The sequence below is a fragment of the Lolium rigidum genome, chromosome 4 (genome assembly GCF_022539505.1).
Source record: "Lolium rigidum isolate FL_2022 chromosome 4, APGP_CSIRO_Lrig_0.1, whole genome shotgun sequence".
Taxonomy (NCBI): Eukaryota; Viridiplantae; Streptophyta; class Magnoliopsida; order Poales; family Poaceae; genus Lolium; species Lolium rigidum.
The window spans coordinates 63,264,630-63,291,854 of NC_061511.1; the positions used below are offsets into that span (position 1 = coordinate 63,264,630).

General features: G+C 47.8%; 1 protein-coding gene across 1 annotated transcript; it reads left to right on the forward strand.

The window, feature by feature from the left end:
- The first annotated feature begins 7,214 nt into the window (after positions 1–7,214).
- Positions 7,215–18,716, forward strand: LOC124649577. Its single transcript, XM_047189182.1, has 2 exons — positions 7,215–7,576; positions 18,570–18,716. Exon 1 carries the CDS (start codon positions 7,235–7,237, stop codon positions 7,538–7,540), a length of 306 nt encoding a protein of 101 aa, XP_047045138.1. The 5' UTR covers positions 7,215–7,234; the 3' UTR covers positions 7,541–7,576; positions 18,570–18,716.
- Positions 18,717–27,225: the final 8,509 nt, after the last annotated feature.

Consider the following 27,225-nt stretch of genomic DNA (forward strand, 5'->3'; position numbering starts at 1 on the left):
GGCTGAGAATGTTGTGGCGTCCCAGGCCCACAGTCGGAGTGTGCAAGGCCCGGTGGTGGCTGAGCCACTTACCTGGCTCTGGATTCATCGTGGCTGCTCGAGTCTGGAGTTAGGGTTCCCTGCATCTGCACAAGACGTGCGCCGCCACCACCGCGCCGCGCGCAAAGTCCGTCGATCAGCGCCACCGCCGTTGCTCTCGCGCTCGTTCGCGCAGGTGACCATGGAGCGGGCGACGGGCAGCGGTCCTGGTGCGGGTGGAGGCGCGGGGGCCGGCGGCCAGCGGGGACAGGCCGGTAACAAGCGGCGCCTGGACGACCGCTCTCAGGCGGCGGCGGCGGGGCGGCAGCAGGGGCCGTCGGGAGCGGGTCGCGCGCAGCAGCAGCCGCTGCAGACTGAGGCGGCGCTCCGGGAGCGTGCCCTGGTGGAGCAAGGGCGGCGTCGGCAGGGGCACGGAGGCTCCCGTGCCGGCGCAGGTGACAGCAAAGTCCCACCCGCCTGGTGGGTGGCGAGGGAAAAGAAGAGGGAGGCCCGGAGGGCTCTCGAGGCGGCGCCGCCGCTCGTTCCCCCTTCCATCCCGGAGCTCGGCAGGGGCCGGGCTTCGGAGACCGCGGCGGGCAAGCAGCCCGTGGTGCAGGAACGTCCTGCGACGGGCTCGGGTCCGAGCCGCGCGGCCGCTGTGGAGGAGGTGCCGACCCCGGCGTCCAACATGAAATGCTTCAAGTGCGGAAGGATGGGGCACTTCCAAGCGAGTTGCACCTTCCCGCCGGTGTGTCTTCTCTGTGGGGTGGAGGGGCACAACTCGAACGCCTGTCTGTCCAAGGGTAAGCAGCCAGAGCTGCGCATCCTTGGTCAGGCGGTGCCCGGGGAGAGCTTCTTCTACCTGGACTTCGACGATGATGAGGATGAGGATGAGGAGGTGACCAATGGGGCGGTCATCTCCTTTCGCTAGGTGGTGTTCTCGGCGGGTGACCTCAGCCGGGAACTGCAGCACCTGGTGGAGGCTGACTGGGACTGGCAGGTCCAGGAGGTGGGCCGCAACGAGTTCGCGGTGCTGTTCCCTTCGCGCGAGTCGCTGCAGTTCAGCACCCGCAGTGGACGCCTCTTCCTGCCTCTCAGTGGGACGGTGGCGGACATCAGGCTCGCGGACGCTGACCCGGCCCCGGTGGAGCTCCTTCAGGAGGTGTGGGTCAAGCTCACCGGTGTCCCCAAGCGGATGCGCCGGGCCAGCCGCCTGTTGGCAGGGATGAGGATGTTGGGCTGGCCGATGGAGGTGGACGAGGTCTCGCTTCGATGCCGCCAGCCCGTTCGGATGCGCATTGCTTGTCGCAACCCGGACAAACTCAAGGGTGTGGTGCAAGTTTTCCACAAGAAGCAGGGATTCAGCATTGGCGTCCATGTTGAGCCCTTGGCCGGCCCGTCCGGGTCGGCTCCACCACGCTCTCCACCGCGGCCTCCTCACCCTCGGGATGAGGAAGAGGAGGATGACGATGACGTGGATGATCTCTCCCCCTCGCGAAAGGGTTCGGAGGAGCGGGATGACCGTGCTGTTGAGCACGAGGGTGGCAGTCCCACCGGCAGGGGGTCCCGAGCGGCTCCCATGGCCAGGCCACCTCTCCGGGCGGCGCGAAGCGCGCCCGCGCCCAGCCGGGTACGCCCGAGGCCGACGTGGCTCCCGTGCTGCCCGCTGTGGAGGAGCCGCTGGGGGCGGGTTTGGACCAGTACGGCAGCAACCTGTGCTCCCCCTGGCCGGCCCCCCTTGCGGTTCTTGAGCAGGCGCGCGCGAGTCGGTTGGTGCCGGAGGAGCCGGTCGGGACGGGTCCCACGCTGGTCCGTCCAGCCTCCCCACCTTTCGACTCCTCCACCCTCATCACCGCGGACTCGGAGGATACCACTCCATCGGGCTCTCCGTCCAAGGACTTGGGTGGGGCGGAGTCGCTCGTGTCGATTGGGGTCCTCGACAGCGACGAGCTGATGCGGGAGGCGTCGGAGCTGGATGAGGCGACGGTGGCCCAGTCAGACGGCCCAGGGGCTGGTGTTCCGAGGCGGAGGCGCACGAGGACGGTCCCGGCGGAGCCGGCGCGCAAGAGCGCGCGCCTCACTGGGCCGGGTGCGGCGACCCTGGTCTTGCAGAGGGTGCAGGAGAGGACGGCTTCCAGGAACCTCGACCCGTCAGGTAAGCTCGATGACTTTGCCATTCTTCCTAGGGTTTCCGATTCTCACCTTCTTCGGGTTACACACGATTCGGGTCTTGCGTTTTCTTGCGAGACACACTCGCCCCAGGAGCCCTCGCCCTGATTAGGGCTAAGGAGGAGGCGCAAGCTGCGCTGGCCCTTGCAGTTTTCCGCAAGGAGGTGGAGGCGGCACGTTCTGTGCCTCCTGCCCCGACGTCGTCTGTCGTAGCTGGGACTACGACAGCGATGGATCGGGAGTCAGAGTCCACGCTGGTGGATATCCCCGTGTTGGCTGCGCCCCAGCCCAACTTGAGGCGCGATAAGGCCGTGTTGGCTTCCCGCCGGGGGCGGAGGAAAGGTGCCTGTGCGTGATGTGCGCGGGCTTCTACAACATCCGTGGGTTCGGTCAGCCGGGACGACGAACGCAGATTAAGGATTTCATTTCCCTAGAGAGGCTTGACTTTGTTGGTCTGCAGGAAACCATCAAGGCCTCATTCACCCCCGCGGAACTGCTTAGCTTGGATCCGCATGGTCGATTTGCCTGGAAATCCACCCCCGCGCAGGGGCGCTCGGGAGGCATGCTCCTTGGGGTTAACGAGGACGCCTTTGAGGTCTTGGAGTGGCATGGGGGTGCTTTCTTCATCCGGGCAGATGTTCTGCAGCTGGACAACTCTTCCCGGTGGTCGATCTTCGTGGTGTATGGTCCTGCGGACCACCGAAGATCCGCTGACTTCTTGGAGGAGCTCTCGGCGGCGGTTAATGCCTGCCCCTTTCCGCTGGTGGTGGGAGGGGACTTCAACCTGATCAGGGGATCACAGGATAAGAACAATGACAACATTGACTGGCCGCGGGTTCAGAGGTTCAATGATTGCATTGCTTCGCTTGCGCTTCGGGAGATCCGTCGGACGGGGGCGAGATACACGTGGACTAACAGACAACTCTCCCCCGTGCGTTGCGTCCTTGATAGGGTGTTGGTGTCCCCGGAGTGGGCGGGGCTCTTCCCCTTAAGCTCCCTGGTGGCGGGTACCATCCTTGGCTCGGACCACTCCCCTCTTGTCCTTAGCTCTGGGGAGGAGTTAGGCAAGAGGAGTTCTCGGTTTTTCTTCCAAAAGGGTTGGCTAGAGAAACCAGTTTTCCACGCGCTGGTGGCCCATCGTTGGCAGGAGCTGGCGCGTGAGGTGGCATGGTGTCAGGACCCGATTGAGACCTGGCATCGTATTGCCGCAGGCCTTAGGCAGTTTCTCAGAGGTTGGGGGGCCAACCTTGGGAAGGAGGAACGGGACCTCAAAGCTGACATCTTGGCGCAAATCCGGGATCTTGATGGGATCGCGGACCATGCGGGCCTGGATGACGATGGCTGGGCGCTGCGTTATCATCTTGAGGGTCAACTTCTTCACCTCTCCAGGGTGGAGGAAGAGTACTGGAGGCAGCTTAGTCGGGCCAATTGGCTCATCCAGGGGGATGCGAACACGACCTTCTTCCACGCTTTCGCCAATGGCCGGCGAAGAAAGTGTGCGATTTCGAGCCTCGTCAGTGACTCTGGGATCATTACTGATGAGAGGGAGCTGCAGGCTCACATCTATGACTTCTATAGAGGTCTGATGGGGGCGCAGGCGGCGCCGAGTTTCCGACTCTTTCCCCTCCATCCGGCACTCCATTCGGCGGGTGTCGGAGGGCGATAATGACAGCTTGATGCTCACCTTCTCTGGGGAGGAGATGGACACGGTCTTGGCTAGCATGAAGACGGATACCGCTCCGGGGCCGGACGGGTTCCCTGTGTTCTTCTTCAAAGAGTTTTGGCAACTAGCTAAACCGCTTATTTTGGCAATCGCCAACGGTTTTGCTCTGGGGAGGGTTGACATTGCCAGACTCAATATGGGGGTCTTATCCCTCATTCCCAAGGTTCCTGGGGCGAACGATATTAGACAGTTCAGGCCGATAGCGCTTATCAACGTTATTTTCAAGTTTGTGGCCAAAGCGTACGCGATTAGGTTATCTCCAATTGCGCATAGGACGATTAGCCCGACCCAATCGGCCTTTATTCGGGGTCGCCATATCCATGAAGGGATCCTGGCTCTGCAGGAGATCATTCATGAGACCAAGTCCAAGAAACTTCGGGGAGTCTTCTTAAAACTGGACTTTGAAAAGGCGTACGATAGGGTGAGTTGGGCCTTTTTGCGGTAGGTTCTTCTCCGCAAAGGATTTGAGCCCGGGTGGGTTCACAGAGCGATTGGTCTGGTCTCGGGGGGCCAGACAGCGATCACTGTCAACGGGGAAGTAGGGAACTTCTTCCGTAATGGGCGCGGGGTGCGTCAGGGGGACCCTCTGTCCCCCCTCCTCTTTGACTTTTTGGTGGAAGCTCTGGCTTCCATACTGGACAAGGCCAGAGAGGCGGGCCACATTTCTGGGTTGATCCCACATTTGATACCTGGGGGGGTGTCTCACTTGCAGTATGCGGATGACACCATCATCATGCTTCAGCCAGATGACCTGGCCATCGCCAACCTCAAATACATTCTTCTCTGTTTCGAGAATATGTCGGGCCTCAGGATTAATTTCCACAAGAGTGAGGTGATGGTTTTAGGCAGGGATGAGACCGAGGGGACAAGGATTGCCAATATGCTTAACTGCAAAAGAGGCACCTTCCCTTTTACTTACCTAGGTTTACCGGTGAGTGACCGAGCCCTTCTAGCCTCGGATTGGGGTCCGTTGACTAACAAAGTGGCCAAGCGCGCAGATCCCTGGATGGGAAAGCTGATGTCCTCGGCGGCGAGGCTGACGCTTATCAACGCTTGCTTATCTAGCTTGCCTCTGCATGCGATGGCGGTTAGCCTCTTGGGGGAGGGAGTTCATGGCCTGTTTGACAAGGCCAGGTCCCGTTTCTACTGGGAAGCGAATGGGGCTAAACGTAAATACCATTGGGTCAGATGGTCGGCGATGTGCAAGCCTAAATGCCTGGGGGGGCTAGGTATTGTGGATACGAGACTTATGAACATTTTCCTCATGGCCAAATGGATTTGGAGGCTGTACGCTGGGGAGCAAGGCCTCTGGGCGGAGATCCTTAGGGCTACGTATCTAGGGGAGAGGGACCTCCTTGCAGATAAGCATCGGCCTGGATCTCAATTTTGGAATGCTATCCAAAAGATCAAGCATGTCTTCGGCATGGGGGCCCGGCATGCTATCCGCAATGGACGCGCCACTAGATTCTGGGTGGACTGGTGGCATGAGAAGGGCCCCCTCAAGGACCAGTTCCCGGGTCTCTTTGCCATTGCGTCGGAACCCCTTGCCTCGGTGGCCACGCTCTTCCTGGGAAACCAGTGCAGGCTCACGTTCCGCCGTGAGCTGGGCTTTGGGGAGCGAGTGGAGCTGGCCAACGTCGCCCGCTGGTGGAGACCATCCACCTGTCGGAATCCCAGGATCGGATTTCGTGGTCCTTGGAGCCAAATGGGAAGTTCTCCGTGCGTTCGTTCTATAAGAGCTTATGCCAAGGCATTCCCCACAAACACTATGGGATAGTGTGGGAGATCAAGGTGCCACTCAAAGTCCGCATCTTTCTCTGGCAATTATCGAAACATCGACTCCCCTCCAACGACAATATCCGGAAACGTAAGGGTCCATCCAATGGTACTTGCGCCCTTTGCTTGGAGGTGGAGGATAACAACCACATCTTCTTTAGATGTCCACTGGCGCGCTTCATGTGGAGTGCGGTCAGAGACCTTCTTGGTTGCTCTTGGAACCCCTCGTGCTTTGCCGACATTTTTCGGTACATGCGCGTCCATGTTGGCCAGACTCGGAGAGTTCTTTGGTTGACGTGCGCTGCCCTTCTTTGGTCTCTTTGGAACGTTAGAAACAAATTCACCATTGAGGGTAGTTTCCCTACTAACCCGGCTAACGGCTTGTACAAAATGATTGTTTACCTGCAGGCGTGGAAGCTTCTGGCTAGGAGAGGAGACCGGCATGCGGTGGAGCTGGTGATTGACAGGATCCGAGCTCTTCATGCTTCTATCAGAGATAGTGTCTAGTTCCTTGTGCTCCCCTCTGGGGCCAAGTGGAGTCAGGTGGCGTCCGGTGTATCTAGGTGGCAGGCTTTGGCGTTGGGGCGTCGCCTCACCATCTGGTGAACTTGGTCGCTCACCTCGTATCTTGTGCTGTCCAGGTCTTGTAACCTGTGCTTGTGGTTGTGTGGAGCATCCCTCCATCTTGTCGTGTCGCGTCTTGTTCGTGTATGTGGATGATGTATGAATTCTGCCGTTGGGGCTTTATTAATTTAAAGCCGGGCTCTGCTCGAGCCTTATGTTTAAAAAGTAGGTTCACGCACACCCTACTTTTATGAGAGACTGAGTTCAAGAAAATTGATCCAGCGTGTTTTGAGATTGATAAAGTCATCGCAGATGCCTTGCTGTCAATGAAAATGTTGCCTCCCACTGAACAAGTATTCGGCATTTTTAAGGCACCAAAGTTTTAAACATGGAGTCATGGTATGTTTTACACATGCACGGTCTTTCCCCAACATCCGTAGCAATACGTGGTCCATTGTGTGGACCCTCTCCTTTTTACACACACGCGGTCTTTCCGGAAACAAGATTTTGTATTTAAGCACGAGGCATGCTTTAGTGCTCCCCTTTCTCAAAACTCAAAACACATCAACAACTGAGATCTCTTCATAATCCTTCATAATTAAGTTTCATTACAAAGAGGTACGGGGCAATCTGAGCTTTTGATGTGTTTGAATTTTAGGAAAGGAGAAGCACTGAAGCACAAGTGTTTAAGCACGTAGTACTGATACTTGATATTTTCGCACCAGAGCTGGCTCCACAAAGATGCCCAGGCGATAAGCGATCGTATTCACCTGTAGCAGCTGTTAAACAATTTCAGAACAGAAACGAGAGCATGATACTATTAGAACCAGGCGAGAATAATGCCACTTGCTCCCGTCGAGGGACACTCTTGGAAGGGAACCCACACCAAACCACGGCCTAGCTAGAGCCTATAAATGGAGCCAATATATACACTTCTCGCCAGTCCATAAAAAACCAAGCCAAAACCTCACATCAATTACAACAATGTTTCGGCGAGCCAAGACAACGGCGACAGCCATGGCCGTGCCCCACTCCGACGGCGAGGTCAGGGTGCACAAGGTGGAGAAGATCGAGCTCGTCCGTAACCTGGTGACGAAACCGTCCATGTACTACGGCGGCAAACACAGGGCAGCAGCTTCATTGTCAACCATGAGGCGAGGTGCTGCCGACCATGGGACTGCCGCCGGCGCCAAGGTCTTAAGGCCTGGCGTCGTGTCGATAGAGGACATCAACAAGAGGTCTGAGGCCTACATCAGAGACAGGAAGAAGCTCTTCCAGGGTCTGAAGTAGCGCGCGACTGGGAGATGATTTTTCATTACTGATTATGTACACTGGTGGAAAAAGGGCCTTTGGTCGCGGTTCGCAACTGCCATTAGTCGCGGTTGCGGAACCGCGACCAAAGTATCGCGACTAAAGGCCCCCCCTTTAGTCGCGGTTCCTTCGGCCGTCCAGGCGGAGGACCTTTAGTCGCGGTTCTTCTGGCCAACCGCGACTAAAGGCAGCCGCAGGTTTAGGGTTTCCGGCCCCCTAAACCTGCCCCCCCCCCTAACATATTTTGTGTTTAATTTGTATATTGTTTTATTTTTTTTGTGCTTTATTGTAATTTTGAAGGAGTTTCACATATTCTACGGTACTACATATATACATGCATATGAATGTACAATTTCAAACAAATTTGAAATTATAACCAAAAAGAATTCAAGAGGAATATACAATATATATTCAATATCATCGGATGACCATATACAAGTTTGAACAAGTTTCCATACATAATTTAATGCATGTATAGTTCTACGTCGTCGCAATGGTGTTCTCCTTTAGGATCGAGGACTTCCCTCCTGAACCATCCAGCTAGTTCCTCTTGAAGTGGTCGGAAGCGAGCTTCTGGACTAAGCATCGACCGGAGGTGATTCCTCTGAGCATTGAGATCACTCGGAACGCGCTCAGAGGTGTATCTCCGGATCATCTCACAGACATAGTATCCACACAGATTGGTTCCCGGTGGCTGCATATCGCTACCATTCTTAGCCTTTGACCGCATGAAATTTAGCTCTTTCTTGAATTCACCGACCTTTGTATCTGAGAACCGTCTCCAAACCCTACGAGGCAAAGAAAATTAAATGAACAAGAGAGTTATTAGTTCATTACTTGAAGCTTAATTAGGAAATGAACGAAATAGGCCGATCGATATAGAGCGCAAATGAATGAAAACAATTACTTTTGAAGCATTTGTCTCATGTCGGTCCACTCCGCCTTATCCATATCCAGAGAGTCATGGATGAGACATTCTGATTTGTCAATTTTAATCACTAGCAGAATCCAGTGGAACCTGCGAACATGATACATGCACAGTACGTCATGCATAACTCATCGATTAGCCGGCCACATACCATGCATGGAGTAAACAAAAGAGAATGTGCTCAAGACATAAACACTCACCCAAAATGGTAAGGAAATAGAATATCACTTTTGAGTTCCTGCTTATCAAGAAACCGCCACAGGTCTTTCTCCACGTCGGCGGGGTGATGCTTTAACGTATATCCATTAACGATGTGTGGGTCAATGAACCCAACATCATGGATGCTCCTTACTCTGCATTCCTTAATCTTCAATCTGCATGTATAATAGCGGACACAACAATATAGTTAGGACATATATATATATATATATATATATATATATATATATATATATATATATATATATATATATATAGTGCAGGCAATATGAACGAGATGGGGTAGAAATAAATCACTTACGTAACGTAGCAACTGATGATAGATTTGTCGAGCTCGCGCAGATTAAAAGCTGGAACAATTCACTCAGATGAATTTGTACAGAGTACTGTTTGAAGTGATGCTCATATCCAACTTCCGCAAAAATATATTCTTTGGCGTTTTTATTTTTTATGTAACCCTTGTACCATTTCATCAGACCTCTCATTTGTGGAGGTAGATCCTCTTCCTGCGCAGGCTCGACGAGAGGCCCATTCTTCACATATGTAAGTACTACATCCTGCATTGGCGCCTCATCAAGGCCTAACAGTTCACGAAGAGTAATACCTAAGTTGGCCGCTTGTTCTCTGGCACTCGTTACACTCAATCCCCGTGCTGCCGCAGCTTCTATGATTTCGGGGGCATCCGGACCGGCGGCTGTCACTATAAGCGGGGCAATCGATTGTTTACTTTGTTCCCCGAGCTGGGCAACAACTCGTTTCCCGCTTTGTGCACTTTGTAATTCCGCTTTATCGGCCTCCTCCCGCTCTCTCTTCTCCTTGAATATGCGTGCCTGATTCTTTAGTTCACGTGAATAGTCGTCAGGCAGATTCTTTGCGGCTTGGGACGGTGTGTTCAAAAATGACTTAGCCCACTTCTTTTGCTCATCAGAATATACTGGCTTGGGCTCGCCCTCTATTTTCTTCTTGCAGCTCGCCTTCCATTTCTCTAAATCAGCAGCCGCGCCCGCCTCGACTTCCTCAGCACTACTTTCCCAAGGCCTCGTGGGGAGAGGCTTCAGTGATACCTCCGGTACCTTTGTTTTCTTAGGTACGTAAGGGTCCGGGTTAATAATCCAGGACTGCTGCTTCTGCTTCTTCGCCGGAGGTGGATTGGGGGGGGCGTTCGCTTACCCGCCCGGGGCGGACTAGGGGGCGGCGGCTGTTTACCCGCCGGAGGTGAATTGGGGGGCGGCGTCGGCCCTCGTGAAGGAGGTGTAAGTGAAGCACCACCACCACCACCGCCACCGCCACCACCACCACCGTAGGGGGGTGGACTTGTTGGCGCCTCGCCTGGAAACTTGATAAACTTCTTCTGCCATAGAATGAACTGGCGCTTGACATCTCCAAGTCTTGTCGCCCCTTCAGGTGTAGCAATGTCAATGTCCAGGTCCTCAAACCCTTGGACTATGTCCTCCACCGTGACACGAGCATAGCCATCTTGAATGGGGTTGTTGTGGTGGAGTGCTCCAGGTGGTAAAGCACTGCCGATGGCTACCTTCATGGACATGTTCCCGATAGGATAATACAGATGACATGCTTTCATCTCCTTTATATCGTCCACGGGGTAGCGAGGAGGCTCCGGTGCAGTAATTTCGACCACCAGAGGCTCCGGTGCAGTAATTTCGATCGTCGGTGCACCAGCCGATGGGGCATCCGTGGAAGCCACGCTGCTTCTCCACGGCTGGCTTCCGAGATCCAATGGATGATCTTCATGCTGCGCCCGAGCTGCATCTCTTTCGGCTACTAGTACACTCACGGTTTTCTTCATGACATCCATTTCCGATGCCAACCGCGCCACAACATCTGCTTCCCGATCCATCTTTCTCTTACGGCTTCCGTAACCGTACGGGTCATCGTTCAGGGGAACCCTATTTTCCACGGAATGTGCCCCATGCCTCGTACACGTCCTCCGTGTTCGGGATTCCCGAGGGCTTTTGTCGTGGCGTCGTTCTCTCCGTTGAACTTGATCCTCCCCTCTTGAGCATCCCTCATTGCCTCAATAAGCTTTTGGGTGGGTGTAATTATTTTGCCCCGGTAAACACACTCCCCGTCTCCGGGTTCAGCGATCCCCCATGCCCGTACCACCAGCTTTTGGCCCTTGGGTCCCATCCCTCCGTACCTGGACGGATTCCTCGCGTCCTCGGCTCGTTCTCCATCTTCTCCCACCTAGGCTGCCAAAAGCGATACCCTCCTGGCCCCATTTTATGATTGTACTCCTTCTTGGCCGCATTATCCTTATTTTTTTCGATATTTCAAGGAACTGCTCCGATTTCTTTTGCTTCACAAATTCTGGCCAATCATGTTGCAGTTTCTCATATTGTCCTTTGAAATCCGGAGTCTTGCCCGGCTTGACAAAGTCATGGGCTAGATTTTGCTTGTATTTCCGGAATGCGTTGGCCATCCTAGAAAGAGCGAACTGTTTGACTAGCTTGCGCCTCTCCTTATTTTCCGCAATCTTGTTACCCTCCTCATCGTATTTGCGGTATTCCGGAGGTAGAACGAAATGTTCCATAAGCTTGTTGAAGCAATCTTTTTTTGTTCTCTTATCGACAAAAGTGAAACCAACACGTGCCTTCTTTGGCTCATTCCACTCCTGGACGGTGATCGAGACGTTGTCTCTAACAACGGCTCCGCATTGGCTGACAAACTTGGTGGCGTTCTTGCTTGGGCTCCAGCGGCCTGCCGGTTGCTTCGTCGACAACATCGATGGTGCATGTTTCTCCTGCTTTCATCGTCTTGGTTGCGCCACGCTTTGACGACGACGTACTCGATTGTTTCGACGATCCGGCCGAGGGCTAAAATAAGAAAGAGAGGCGCGCGCGTTAGTACACACATATTTATTCAAATCAGTGAGTTTGTATCACCACGAGGCTCAATGTATATATATATACCTCGGCGCCGGAGGTGGTTGCTACTTCCAACCGAAGATTATCGTCGTTTATCGACGTTCCTTCGGCACCATCTTGCTGACCATGCCCTTCATCTTCACCCTCAAAGTTCAGATAAGAATCGATATCATCTTCTTCTTGTCCGGTCGGCACATATAGAACATCGCCTTTTATGATGCCGAAGATTTGTTCTTCAGCGTCCGGATCATAGTTGTCCATAATCGGGTCAGCTCTATCGTCCGTCATATGTCAGTCCTGAAAACATGTAGTCAAAACAAATTAATTGGGTATATGCCAGCATTATCACATCTCTTCTACATATAAAGAGAGAGGGCAACGATGGAGGCGAAAGGGGGGACGCAGTGACCGCGTGACCAAGAGACCGGTGGCGGTGGCGAATTGAAAGGGGGGACGCAGTGACCGCGTGACCGAGAGACCGGTGTGGCGGTGACCGAGAGGGCGGTGGCGGTGCCGAGGACACATAACCCTCGCCGCCCCTCTCGATCCCAAATAAAATTTTGTTAAGTTAAAATTTTGATCATTAAGTCTAAATTTTGTTAAGTTAAAATTTTGATCATTAAGTCTAAATTTTGTTAAGTAAAATTTTTCTTAAGTTAAAATTTTGATCATTAAGTCTAAATTTTGTTAAGTAAAATTTTGATCATTAAGTCTAAATTTTGTTAAGTAAAATTTTAGTTACATTAAGTCTAAATTTTGTTAAGTAAAATTTTAGTTACATTATACTATTACATATGTGTAAATTTTTGTTAACCTAGCTAACACATTTTTGTTAAGTAAATTTTTGTTATGTCAAAATTTCGATCGAGGGAGTACAAAATTATATACATTATACTATACATTACATATTTGTTAAATTTTGTTAAGTCAAAATTTTGTTAGTATACAAATTTTTAGTTAAGTTAAAAAAACAAAAAAAACAAAAAAAAACGAGAGAGGCAGGGGCGCCGGCCGTGTACTGGCGCTCCCCGCGCCCTCTCTCTCTCTCTCTCCGGCCGGCGCAGCGCGCGGTATAGGTGGGCGGCGGCGGCGGGCAAGCGGCCGGCGGCGCTACGAGTGGGGGCGGCACGCGGTGGCGCGCGGCTCTCGATCTGCGCGGGGAACGGCGGCGAGCGGCGAGCGCGCGCGCGGCGCGGTTGTTTGGCGTACGTCGGGGATGGCGAGACGTACGGCGGCGCGAAGACCGGGCGCGGCGCGCGTTCGGCGGCGGCTCGGGCGCGGCGACGGCGGCGTGAGGAGCGACGGCGACGGCGGCGTGAGGAGCGACGGCGACGGCGGGCGAGGGCTTCGCCGCAGATCGTCGAGTTCGTCGTTCGCGCGGAGAAGAAGATGAACTGGCCGCTCGCTGCCGCGCGCGTATTTATAGTAACCCCCCTTTAGTCGCGGTTGGGGAGGCGACCCGCGACTAAAGGGTATTTTCGCCGGGTTTTCGTTTCCCGCGGAAAATACCCTTTAGTCGCGGTTGGCGAGGCCAACCGCGACTAAAGGTATTTTTTCAAATTACTTTTCTTTTTCACATTACTTTTCTTTTTCAAATTACTTTTCTTTTTCAAATTACTTTTATTTTTCACATTACTTTTCTTTTTCAAATTACTTTTCTTTTTCAAATTACTTTTCTTTTTCAAATTACTTTTCTTTTTCAAATTACTTTTCTTTTTCAAATTACAAATAATATATCAAAAAGTAAAGAAAAATAAAACTAATTCATTTCAAAATCTGAAAAATACATATAATATATCAATAAATTCAGAAAAATAAAACTAATTCAATTCAAAATCTTAAAAATACAAATATTATATCAAAAAATTCAGAAAATTAAAACTAATTCATTTCTAAATGTTAAAAATACAAATAATGTATGAAAAAATTCAGGAAAATAAAACTAATTCATTTCTAAATCTTAAAAATATAAATAATATATCAAAAAAATCAAAAAAATAAAACTAATTCAATTCAAATTCTTAAAAATACAAATAATATATCAAAAAAATCAGAAAAATAATATATCAAAAAATTCTTTCTTCCCGCCACTTTCTTCCCGCCACTTTCTTCCCGCCTCTTTCTTCCCGCCACTTTCTTCCCGCCTCTTTCTTCCCGCCTCCTCGTCTTCCCGCTCCCATTTTTCCCGCCATTTGTCACTACATATAGGTAGCCCGGCTTGGCCAGCATTATCACATCTCTACAATCTCTCATCACTCTCTCATGGCTTCCACCGCACCCACTCTAACCTACCAGCAGGTGGAGGAGCTTTGCGCCTCGAACTACCCTTGCCCTCCGGGCTACCGCGTCCCTCGCCGGGCCGGAGCCTAAGCGCCGGCGGCGTGCCGGTCCCTCCCGTCCCTCGTGGTACCGCGCGCCGGCGGCCATCACGAACCACTACTACCTCGACCTCACGCCGGAGCAGCGGATGAATCCCCGCCGGCATCCCGATAACCAAGCATACTTGGGACGCCTTCTTCATCAATCGGCGTGAGAGGGCGCTCGCTGTGTATGAGGAGGACGGTCCGCCTCCCGGAAACTTCCACGAGGCCGGCCGTCGGCTATGGTGGTACGGCCGGACTCCGCAGAGCGTCATGGACTACATCACGGCCGGCGATATCCCCCGCCTCGCGCTACCCTCGGCTCGAGCCACGAGCGCCGCCCGACGACAGCGACGACAAGCAGCGACGACGACGCCGGCAACTTAGAAGGCGACGACTACCAGCACAACGGCGGCGGCTATGAAGACTACGAGTATGCATATTATACGCCTAGGCAGGAGTATGACTAAATCACTCCAAATTTCCTGTATGCAGGAGTATGACTTAGTCACTCCAAATTTCATGTATGCATGCAGGAGTATGACTTAGTCACTCCAAATTTCATGTATCATAAATGCTATCTCGAGTCAATTGAATCATTCGAAAATGGACACCAAACACATCACGGGTAATATAATTCACATGATTCATTCAACAAAGTTTGGTACAATAAATTATTACACATCATTTCTTCCCTTGTGTCCCTGCTTGCTTACGATTGTGCCGTATCCATGGAGCATCCTCATCATTTAACTTAATGCTTGGGTCGGTGTTCACTTTGAAGGGCGGAACTTCAGCAAACATATTATAATCTTCTCGACATGTCCGTCTTGTCCTCCACTCCCACGATGTTTCTTTTCCCCGAAAGAACAATGTGGCTCTTTGGATCATCGCATGATGTACCGATCGTTTTCTTATCTTTCCGTTTCCTCGGTTTGCTACTCATGTCCTTCACATAGAAAACCCGAGCGACATCTTTCGCTAGGACGAATGGTTCGTCAAGGTAACCAAGATTGTTGAAATCCACCATTGTCATTCCGTATTGCTGGTCCACCTTTACCCCACCTCCTGTTAGCTTGAACCATTTGCACCGGAACAAAGGGACCCTAAAGGAGGGTCCATAGTCAAGTTCCCATATCTCCTCTATGTAACCATAATATGTGACCTTTTGCCCATTCTCGGTTGCCGCATCAAAGCGGACACCACCGTTTTGGTTGGTGCTCTTTTTATCTTGGGCGATCGTGTAAAATGTATTCCCATTTATCTCGTACTCTTGGAAAGTCGTTATAGTCGAAGATGGTGTCTTGGCCAACATGTACAACTTGATCTACAACCTTATTGTCACTCATTAAATGTTTTCTCAACCAACCGCCGAAAGTCTCCATGTGGGCCTTCCTAATCCAGGATTCAAGCTTCCTGTGGTTGTCCGAGCGTAAAATATTCTTGTGTTTCTCAAAGTACGGAGCCACCAAGCTGGAATTGGTCGAACCGTGTGGTGTGCTTCAGCCGGAGAATGGCCGTCCATACATATCATTGATTTCCTTCCGATCGTGCCTTTTCCAATTAGTCTCCCCTCGTGCCGCGATCGAGGAAGACCAATCGGCTTAAGGTCGGAACAAAGTCAACACAAAACTCAATTACCTCCTCATTTCCATAGCCCTTGGCGATGCTTCCTTCGGCCTAGCACGGTTACGAACATATTTCTTTAATACTCCCATGAACCTCTCGAAGGGGAACATATTGTGTAGAAATACAGGACCGAGAATGGAAATCTCATCGACTAGGTGAACCAGGAGGTGCGTCATAATATTGAAGAAGGATGGCGGGAACACCAACTCGAAACCGACAAGACATTGGATCACATCGTTCAGTAACCGTGGTAGAACTTCCGGATTGATTACCTTCTCGAGAGATTGCATTGAGGAATGCACATAGCTTCACAATGGCTACTCGAACATTTTCCCGCAGGAGCCCCTCAAAGAAATCGGAAGCAATTGCGTCATAATCACGTGGCGATCGTGAGACTTCAGGTTTTGGAACTTTTTCTCCGCCATGTTTATTATTCCCTTTATATTGGACGAGAATCCTGACGGGACCTTCATACTCGCTCAGGCATTCAAAAAAGATGACCTTCTCTTCTTTGGTCAGAGCGTAGCTGGCACGACCTTGAAACCGTTCCGGATGCCGGTCATCAGGGTCTTTCAAACTTTGCTGGTCCTGCCGTGCTTCCTTTGTATCATTTGACTTCCTATACACGCCCAAGAAGTTTGGATGTTCACGCAAATATTCTTCGTAACGTGCATCACGTCGATTGCAGAGCGGACTTCTAGGACTTTCCAATATTCTAGCTCCCAGAATATAGATTTCTTCTTCCACATGGCTACGTGCCCGTCAGCTCCCTTCGGAACCGATTGTCCGCCAGACCCTTTCCAAAGATGACTTTCAAATCCTTGACCATATCAAATACCTCAGCACCAGTAGTGTTCCGCAGGCTTCGGCCGGTGATCTGCCTTGCCGTTGTAATGCTTGCCTTTCTTTCTTACTCGGATGACCTTTCGGAAGAAATCGACGATGCCCAAGGTACACGTTCTTCTTACAATTTGGCAAATGTACACTTTCGGTCTCATGTAAGCAGTGCGTGCATGCATTGTATCCCTTATTTGACAAGTCCCGAAAGGTTACTAAGAGCAGGCCAATCGTTGATGGTTACGAAAAGCAACGCTCGTAGGTCAAATTCCTCTTCTTTGTGCTCATCCCACACACGGACACCAGGTCTGCCCCACAGCTGTAAAAGTTCATCAACTAATGGCCTTAGGTACACATCGATGTCGTTGCCGGGTTGCTTCGGACCTTGGATGAGCACCGGCATCATAATGAACTTCCGCTTCATGCACAACCAAGGAGGAAGGTTGTAGATGCATAGAGTCACGGGCCAGGTGCTATGGCTGGAGCTCGCTCGCCAAAAGGATTCATGCCATCCGTACTTAGACCAAATCTTATGTTCCTTGCGTCACTGCAAAATCTTTGAACTCTCCGTCGATCTTTCTCCATTGCGTTCCATCCGCGGGGTGTCTCAACTCCCCGTCCGACTTACGGTCCTCTTTGTGCCATCGCAACAACTTGGCATGCTCTTTGTTCCCGAACGGACGTTTCAACCGTGGTATTATAGGAGCATACCACATCACCTTGGCGGGAACCCTCTTCCGGGTTTCCGGCCCTCAACATCGTCACCGGGGTCATCGCCTCGATCTTATAACGCAATGCAGTGGCATACCGGGTATTCATTCAAATTCTCGTATTCACCGCGGTAGAGGATGCAGCCGTTGATGCATGCATGTATCTTCGTAACCTCTAAACCTAGAGGGCGAGACAACCTTCTTTGCTTCGTACGCATCGGCGGGCAACTCGTTATTCTTTGGAAACATATTCTTCAACATTTTCAGCAAGTTTTCAAATGCCGAGTCAGCTACACCTGCTCGTGCCTTCCATTTCAGCAAATCCAGTAGTGCAGCCCAGCTTTTTCAGACCATCATCGCATCCGGGTACAACGCCTTCCCGTGATCCTCTAACATGCGATCCAAATTCTCCCTCTCCTTTTTAGTTTCGCAGCGTCTCCGTGCATCGAGCAATGGTCCGACCAAGATCATCAACGGGATCCTCTTCTTCACCTTCCCCTTCACCTTCCCCTTCACCTTCAGCATCCTCCATGAAAGTATCACCGAAATGAGAAAGATAGCTTTCATCGATGAAATCATCCCCTTCTTCATCTTCTTCCATTATAACCCCTCTTTCTCCATGCTTGGTCCAACAATTATAGCTTGGCATGAAACCGTGCCGAAGCAGGTGCATGTGAACATCTCTTGAGGAAGAGTAACCCTTCCGATTCTTACACTTAACACATGGACAGATAACAAAACCCCCCGCTTGTTCGCATTAGCCACTACGAGGAAATCTTTCAAACCCGTACTGAACTCGCCGGAGAGTCGGTTACCGTACATCCATTGTCGATTCATCTCGCATTATTATAATATAAAATATATAATTAACCATCATGCATTTGTTAAACTAACTAGCTACAAACAATATAAATTAAACAATGAACTACACACACATGCATATTGTATCAATGACGACACATCAAAGGTTCAAGTTGCTAACCGCGATCGAGGAGGAAAAAATAAATGAGAAAGCTCAAGTGTGGCTCCAACACTTCATATCATGTTTGTTTCATGCTCTTGGGGCATTTCATCAAACACCTTATGTGCATAAGAGGAACCAAAAGCAAACCTAACACTCACTTGTGAAATTTGTGAAGAGAATGGCTCCAAATGGCTAAGTGTTGGCTCCAAATGGCTGGATGGGTATATATAGGGGAGGGGCTTTAGTCCCGGTTGGCCTGGACAACCGCGACTAAAGGCCTTCGGGCACCTTTAGTCGCGGTTGGCCAGGCCAACCGGGACTAAAGCCCCCACGTGCACCAGCTGGCCACCGTGCGCCCGGGCCCGAGCCTTTGGTCGCGGTTCGCCACACGAACCGCGACTAAAGACCCCATTAGTCGCGGTTCCTTTACCTTCGCGACTTATGGGGCTTCCCGGAAGCCTGTTTTTCTACCAGTGGTATGTTTACATGTATGCACCAATTATTGGATAATATGGATGTAGTAGATATGTATGTATGGAATTCACCGCGAATGGAATGTAAGATGTACTGCTCTAGCAAACTATTTTAATGTGATTGTCTGTGACCTGGTTTGAGTATGGAAATTCGTTGGTTTTATGATTCATCAACTACTGGCTGAGTTATTTTTGTCATAAATTATGGTATATACTTCCTCCGATCCCTTTTAATTGACATAGAATTTCTTTCTTGATCCCAGTCAAAGACCGTGTATATCGCACATAAATGCAAAACAAGAAATTTGGAAAAACAAACACCGAGTAAAATCTTTGCAAAATCAATAAATAGTTAGAGGAACCTTTCTTTCATTTTTTTGAATGTTACAAACAGTTAAAAGGTATTAAAATATGAATGGCATACAAAAGAAAATCTGAACCACTCTGGAAGAAACAAGAAATATAAGGAAACCCACAAGTTACTCGGCACCATTAACTCACAAAATATTTGATACCAAATACTTTGTAAGTTCTCTCGAGTCCTTAAGACCGAAGAATTTGTTTACTTTCTAATAGTTTTGATTAACTAAAATCCAAAAGAAAATTTTATTTGTCCAAAAATAATATTGATGTTATGTTTTTTCCAATTTTCTTCACTCTTATAAAATGTTTCCTTACTTTCATTCTTTTTTTCTTATCAGATTTTTTAATTCAAATTTATACTCCCTCTGTTGAAAAATAAGTGTCTCAACTTTTTGTAGATACATATGTATATATAAAAAGTTGAGACACTTATTTTTGGACGGAGGTTGTATTTTGTTTGCTGGTTGGTAGTCAAACTTGGGGGTTTTGTTCAGTTTAATTTGAAGCTCTTAGGCCCAACTTGAACTCGGCTGCTGGTTGTTTGACTAGCTAATAACAAAATTTATCTCTGTTGTATATAATATGTAACCATATTCTTTTGGACATATTGTGTGCAAACTCATTGTTCTGTAAGCATTGTGTTATTGTACTTGTTATTCAAACATGTATAGTGGTACGAATGAATATACATAATTTTACCTATTTAACTAAAAATGGATGAATTCATTCATATGACAGCATAATTTTTTTTATCATATGCATGCTAAAAAATATGTATATACACGAAAATGGGCAGAAGCACGAGAGAGCCAAGCCACATTCACAGCACACTAAAATAATATCTTCAAAATAAATTCTGACATAGGCATCGAGTCAAATATCTAACAATTTGTTTCTTTATTATTTTTAAACAAATATTTCAAATCTGTATAAATAATATGTGTGGAATTGTCTTGCAATATAGTACTTATATAGTGTTAGGGCAATATGCTTGTTCACGTCAACGCCCCCTCTCACGTGTGACCATGTTAGGGCAATATAGTACTTATATAGTGTTAGGGCTCTGATACCATGTTAAGCTTCATGCACTAGCCACTTGAACCAAAAATCCAACTGATGGAAAGGGCTAGGCAATCTACTTATACACTTCAACATCCCCTCTTACGTGTGACGGGAAGACGAGAAGATAAGTCAACACGTGTAGAGAGGTAAAGAGGCAATCTACTTATACACTTCAACATCCCCTCTCACGTGTGACGGGAAGACGAGAAGATAAGTCAACACGTGTAGAGAGGTAAAGAGGCAGCGGGACGCCAGGACGGCAGGAGGCTGCGGGAATTTTTTAGAATAAATTGAGAAAGCCAGGATTTGAACTCGAGATCTGGGACTCTGATACCATGTTAAGCTTCATGCACTAGCCACTTGAACCAAAAGTCCGAACTAATGGAAAGGGCTAAACAATCTACTTATACACTTCAACATATAGTATATCCGCTTGTTAGATTTTTTTTCGAAATGGACGCTATGCCCCACCCTCTACATGATAGATGCATACGGCCTTCTATCCGCTTGTTAGATTTCAAATATATATTCTAAAATTTACCAATCAGAATTACGTGTAGTCGTTCTAGAAAAAGAAAAAAAATTACGTTGGAGAAAATATACCAGTTTACAAGGCAACGTCATTTAAGGAACGCACGGAGTACAGTACTATTCATGAGCAAAGACCTGGAGGCTGGAGCTAGCTATGGTCAAGTCACGGAGTAACGACTGTTGGGGATTCTCTGTTTTTGTGTTCTTTCTGGTTGCCATTTCAGCAGAAGAAAGGCCAGTTCAGACAAGGGGAGCCCGTTGGAGCTAAGCAGCTACCTAGTGCTCTATTTCCAGCTTAATTCCTTGAGGGATTCCGACGCAATGCATGTGTACACTCCAACGCATGCATCCCCGTGAGACTGAGCAGTCTCGTTGAAAAGATAATTAAGCTAGTCACGATGTCGATCCAGGTGTGGAAAGCACCTGATGCATCTGGATTCTTCACACAATAATAATCGACCGTATGCAGAACCTCGCAGATCACGTTTTGTTCCAATTCTGATTCCGATTGCGATCGCCGCTTGTTGTAGTCGTCGTCCCGGTCTGTCCAGCATCGACCCCTTTACAGCTTTACTCCATCTATCAAGTCTCGGTTGTTTATCCTTAATTACTTCTAGTGGATTTGATGGAAGGCAAGCAATAATTTCTACAATTTTGGGCGTTTGATACAAGCCTGGGACGCTATAATCAAACTTATCTTCTTCTTCTTTTTTACATTTTGACATAGTGCTCGTTTTCTCAGTGTACATTCAACTCGTTTTAAACTTAAGCCTTATCAAGAATTTCAAAAGAACTTGTTTCATTCCAGCACTATCGGATGATAAAGTTCTCTATTTCAATCATTACCTTACATTTCTTTCTTTCTTTTTTGTAATGGAGGGATCTTACATATCTTTTGTGTATGCCCAGTATGCTTTTTTGCTTGGCGTGTCCCGCTACGAGATGCGATTGATAGTTACAGCTTCTCAAGAAAGAATATATATCATCGTAATTAAGCTAAGCATCATCGAAGATTAACTATTACCTGTGTTGTCAGGGTCAGAATTCATTACCATAATCGTGTCGACTGCTGTGGTTAATCAGAATCCATAACCAATATATTCGCAAAAAAAAATCCATAACCAATATAATTTGCTACCTAGGAAGAATTCTATGCTGGTGGAGTTCTTTTTTGATAATAGGCGCTTTATTACTCCTAAACAAGCACTTACACCCGGCCTATGGATAACTACGATATACATAGCCGTGAAGCTCCAGTTATTACAAACCGAAAAAAAGTCTCACTTAAAAAGTTCAAAAAAAGACGCGTCTAAGACGAAGGAGAATCCGCAGATCACTTTGCCATCCATGTTGAGAAAAAATATCCATCGCCGTAATATTGAGCAGTAATATATTGACGGTAAATACCGTGAAGCTGAAGATCATGGAAAAATTGAAACAATAGGTTGCTTTTAGATGCGATATGTACTGAATCATGTTCTTTTACATGGGAGACTAATTTAGCTACACGTGTTGCAAAGAAGGACATTACTTTACTTATTAAAATATTATTATCATTAATATTATTGTGTTTATTATTAGTATTTATCTCTTTTATTAGGTTTCAGATATACGGATGTGGTCAAATGCTATCACTTGTAATATTCCTCTATTTTCCCTTTACATATTATCGCCCACAGTTCACCGAGATTGTTCATGTCATAATCCCTAAGGATTTTCTGGAGAGAGCAAGCTAGCAAGATTCACCTATAGTCCTTTCGGGTCATTTCACAATAGAGAATAAGTCGTTGGTGTGTCAAATTTTCGGGATTTAATTTGTTCAAGATCATGCTAGTTAAGTCATGCTTTCAATAGGTGGAACTTACTATGTTGCTTCGACTACAAAGTAACAGGGAAAATGTGTGAGGATTTATAATATTTAAAACAGAAATATAGTAATAAAAAACTCGCTTAACCAATAAAGTGAAATCCCCGGTTATGTGCAACTAGCTTGGCTCCCAACTAATTGCGTGGCAACTTCCGTTACACAGCTAATAATATTCTAGAGAAATAATTAGTCATAGTATCACCGTATTAGTGTGGATAACTATTTAGCTATATTATGTAGGATATGAACACATGTCTATATGCACTACATGATTTTGTACCTTTCTGCACTTTAAAAGATCCAACAAAAGTCATGTTATTACTAACTCTTAATGAAAGTACGCATATAGAAAGCTGTGAAGACAATGATCATACGTGCACTACAAAAATAACATATGAGAACATGTTCCTTTTATCTCTTGTTTCTTCATTGTATATTTATGATAGTATTTTTCTCACGTTTTTCAGCGTGATATTTTATACTCCATGTGTTTTCTGGGAGTTCATTTTGGAACGCACAAGTAGTGAACATAGATTTCCATCATAAAATATGTTTTTTATGTTCGTGGTGATGGATTCTTAAACATGTCTTTTGTTAAGGCTAATCGAATGACACTACCAAACTTAAACTTTCTCCAACGAGTTACCAAACTAGTTCGGTAGGATGAGATTCCTTCTAGCTTCTAGTGCTGTGGCCATTTCCCAGTTAAACTGAAATCTATAACATGGTCCTCAAACCGTCAAACGTGCAAAACACTTGCAATACATAACGACTAATGGTATGGTGGATTTTAAAAGTATGAGCTTTACATGCACTTTTCATTAGTAACTATGTCCTGTCATCCAATAACTTCTACTTTTAATTACACTTGCACCAACTTATCGTACATGATTAGTCCTCATGTTCTTCCCCTCTTTTTTCCTAATTGTTCTTCTATCGGATGCAAAACAGAAAAGGCCAGTTTGCAATCATTGCATTACTGATACATTGTGCGCCATAAATAAGAGCTGCAGAAAAAGGAAGGCCAGTTGGTTTTTCCTTCAGCCGTACTCATGGCCCTCGGTGATGAGTAGAGTACTCCTAATGGTGCCGCCGGTACTAGAGTTAGGCTCAGTTCTTTTGGTGGCTTCTCGGAGAAGCTGCCCTCCCCCAGCTTCCTGGGAAGCCGGTTCTAAAATTTTCCGAGGCTTCTAGAATAGCTAAGGCTAAACTAATTTGGAAGCCTCACAAAATTTTGTCATCGGCTTCCCCAGGAAGCTGGGGGGAGGGCAGCTTCTCGGAGAAGCCGTCAAAAGAACTGGGCCTTACACATGGGGCTTCTTCATCTGCGATTTCACGACCCAGCAAATTTCATTGGAACAGTAAATACGACCCTTGTCAGCAAATCCGACGGATGTTGTTATGTGCATGGTGACTTCTGTTCCTTTTCTGTTAAAAATCCTGAGATGGTCTTCGGAAAACATCAAGGTGCCGACAGCCAAAACCTGTGTCGACGGCATTTTATCGGGGTCGTCGGCACAGACCCGAACAGGGCAGGCCCGGAAGAAAGCCATCGGCACAGGGGCCTCCGCCATGATGGCGAGCCAACAACGTTAGGGGTAGGCCCTATGCACCCCCCCCCCCCCACCCCTCGCGGATCGATATCGTATTTTCATTTTTCAAAAAAAATAAAAAAATAATAAAAAAGTAAAATCCTTCGAGTTGTACATGCGTAATGTTATCTAGTGTTAAGGAAAATTAACAAAAATGAATTTCGACTTTCTTTTGCAAAACTACGTCATGTATCGGTAAAACGGGTTTTCTGGTTGCGTAAGTGTTTTATATGAAAATGTATCTAGGCGAAATTTCCTATCCGATTTCAACCACCTATGGTCGTTTATATAATTCTTGGATTCGTCGAATTCGAAATGGAAACAGGAGCTTTTTCAGCTTTTAGTTTTCAGGCTAAAAAGTAATTTAAAATTAAATTAAATTTATTTTATTATTTGAAGATCTATTATTACTTATCTTATTTATTATTATTTACTCAAATAATTGTTTGGATTCAAAAACTAAAGAAGTGTGATGTCATAAGCAAGGGTTAATAGGATTGATACGGTGTATTTTTTAGATAAAGATAATATATTAATATCAAAAGATACCAATTACATCCAGCTTTTACAACAACGTCCCACCCTAATGGCAGTACGGATGCACACAACTAAAAAAGTGTAAAGAAAACTAAGAAATAAAAGTTCCGCTACAACATTCTAGACCTAGCAACAGCAATACAACCACCACCATGAAAACACCTGAAGTATAGACTCTCCAAAAGCGACGCCTCCAAGAAGGGAACAGTGCACTAGCACCGTCGTCGCCCGACCAAAGGTCTTAGGTTTTCACCCTGAAGATAGTCCCCACTCTCAAAACAATGCCTCCAACAAGAACATTGACAGGCACAACCAGTTAAGGCCAGACCTTGGGTTTTCACCCTGGGATGTAAGACTCTGAACTTCTCCGGTGCTGCCACCCCCCACTTGCATACCACTGCTGCTGCAGAGCCCGGAACGCCAAGCAGATCCCTCAGCATCACGGAGACTCGAACCTCCTTTAGCCAGTCCACCAATCCGGACTTCATGATATTCCTTCTTCTGACTTCACCATAGACCAAAAAGTCACATGATGTCAACACAGAATAGAGCTTCGCGCCGCTCCCTCTGGAACCAAACGGTCGGAATAAAAGTATGGGTGCGCGCGGCCGAATACCACCCGATCCAGCAAACTGCAAGCAAAAGATGCACTGTTTCATTCGCCAGCGGAGCTTTTCGGAACTCATCTCTCCAGCCAGATCGAACCAAACTGACCTTCGGAAGATCTTCATCCTCGCATGCGAGAAACCCGAGGACCGCCACAAGAAACAAAGCAAGATCAGCAGCCCTCACGCCGCCAATTCCTCTTGCCGGATCACCAAGGAAGAGGAGAGCGACGCGGATCATGCGTACCGCCGCCGAACCGTTACCGGGGGCGGAGGCCGCCACCTCTCCACCGAATCCTCCATGTCGGCGACTTCCTCCACCAGTGCTACATCACCTCCCATGGAATGCCGCCGCAGAAACCCTCTTCTCCCCCTCATCGATTCGACGGAGGGGGTGCCGCCACCAAAATAAACGGTGCTATTGTCACGGTGCTATTGTCAACAAAGAATAGCTTCTCTGCAAGAAGCTTACCCCAAAAGAAACGAAGAAGTTAAGCGTGCTAGGGTTGGAGTAGTGTGAGGATGAGTGACTAACTAAAAAGTTTGACTATGATTGTAATGTGACATAAAATTAAGTTAGAGTTAAAAATAATCCATGTGAGAGACAAAAAGAAATTTTAAAAAATGATAAAAATATTTAAAAAATCGAGCCAGAATTGCCAAACGGATGTTAGTTCTATGCCAACAGCCAGCCAGGTATTCTGCCGATGGCCACCGTCGGCTTAGTACTATGCCAACGGCCTTCCAGCCATCGGCATCTTATGCATTCCCTCTAAGCCGACGGCCTTCCAGCCATCGGCACCTTATGCATTCCCTATAGTGCTTGGATTAATTTGGATACCTTTCGCATTCGAACCTTCGATGTCTGTGCGAAGCGCGAAATATACCCCTGCCTTGATATCCAATTGGAAGCTTACTACTGGAGATGCCCTCAACGCCCAAGATGCTCTATCCCCATTTAGCAATATCTGAAAAAAGTATCATACTACTATAAAAAAAACGTTGTATCTGGTTGAGTTTATTTGCATCTGTAAACACAGAGCGAGCTCAGGACGATTCACTGCCCGTTACTGGAATTTTTCTTTTTGATTTGTTTCTTGTCGATGACAGTGGAACTTAATATGATTTGGAGGTGTGTGTAAGTGGGCAGGTATATTGAGGTGTGTTCAGTTTCGGTCAAATTTCAGCCACCAGTGAAAACAACTCAAGCATCCAACGGCCAATGACAAAGAAATATTCATTACAAATTGATTAAAATTAAACAAATTTCAACAAATATTGATTACCTTTGAGTTTGAGTTCGACTTGAATTCTCTAACTTTTAAAATTTCAGGTGACCTTCCAGAGAAAATGAAAACCACAATGATGTAAAGTCCAACTAAGAACATAAGTGCTTTCAAACATATGTTAGGTTTTCGAAAGTATATTACGGTCCTTGAGAAAAAAAAACCCAACAATTCATTCATGAAAGAAAAAGGTGTACCTCTTGTTCATCAACTATTGTGAAAGTCTAGTTCTTGTCTCTCAACTCAAATCCTACAAATTATCGCCCATAGAAAGGGGTTTTGCTGATCAGATGGTAGCAATCCCGCACGAATTGCACTCTAGTTACAGAAAAAATTGAAATAAAATCAGAAAATGGGGAAAATAAAGGAAACCAAAATGCATAGGTCCTTCATGGATTTTGTCAAAATAAAACAATCAAAAAACATCTATCCACTCGGGGCTGCTGCCCCGATCTCGGGAACCATAGTGGGGAGCATCTTCACGGGTTGGACTTGCTGCACGCATGGCTTGGGTGACATACTTGTGTCTCCAGTGTTATGACTTTGTCGGCTCGGTTGACGCACCTCGGAAGGAGGCGTTTTAACTTTTAGGCTCATGCGACAGCCCCTGATGCTTGTGCGGCGGTTGGTTTGCGAGCAGTTTTCCCTGTGCAACCTAGTCTGCGGGTGGTTGAGTGGTGCAGCATCGTGGCTCGAGTGCAAGTGGTGGTATGTCGGGATGGTGGTCCCGGAAAGTGATGTTGGCGGTGCGCTAGGCGACTGGATATCGGGATGGTGGCCCTGAAACATTGTTAGTGTTGACAATCTTTAGAGGGG

Excerpts from the sequence above, each read along its gene's own strand:
- LOC124649577 (XM_047189182.1), top strand. The coding sequence starts at position 7,235 with ATGTTTCGGCGAGCCAAGACAACGGCGACAGCCATGGCCGTGCCCCAC.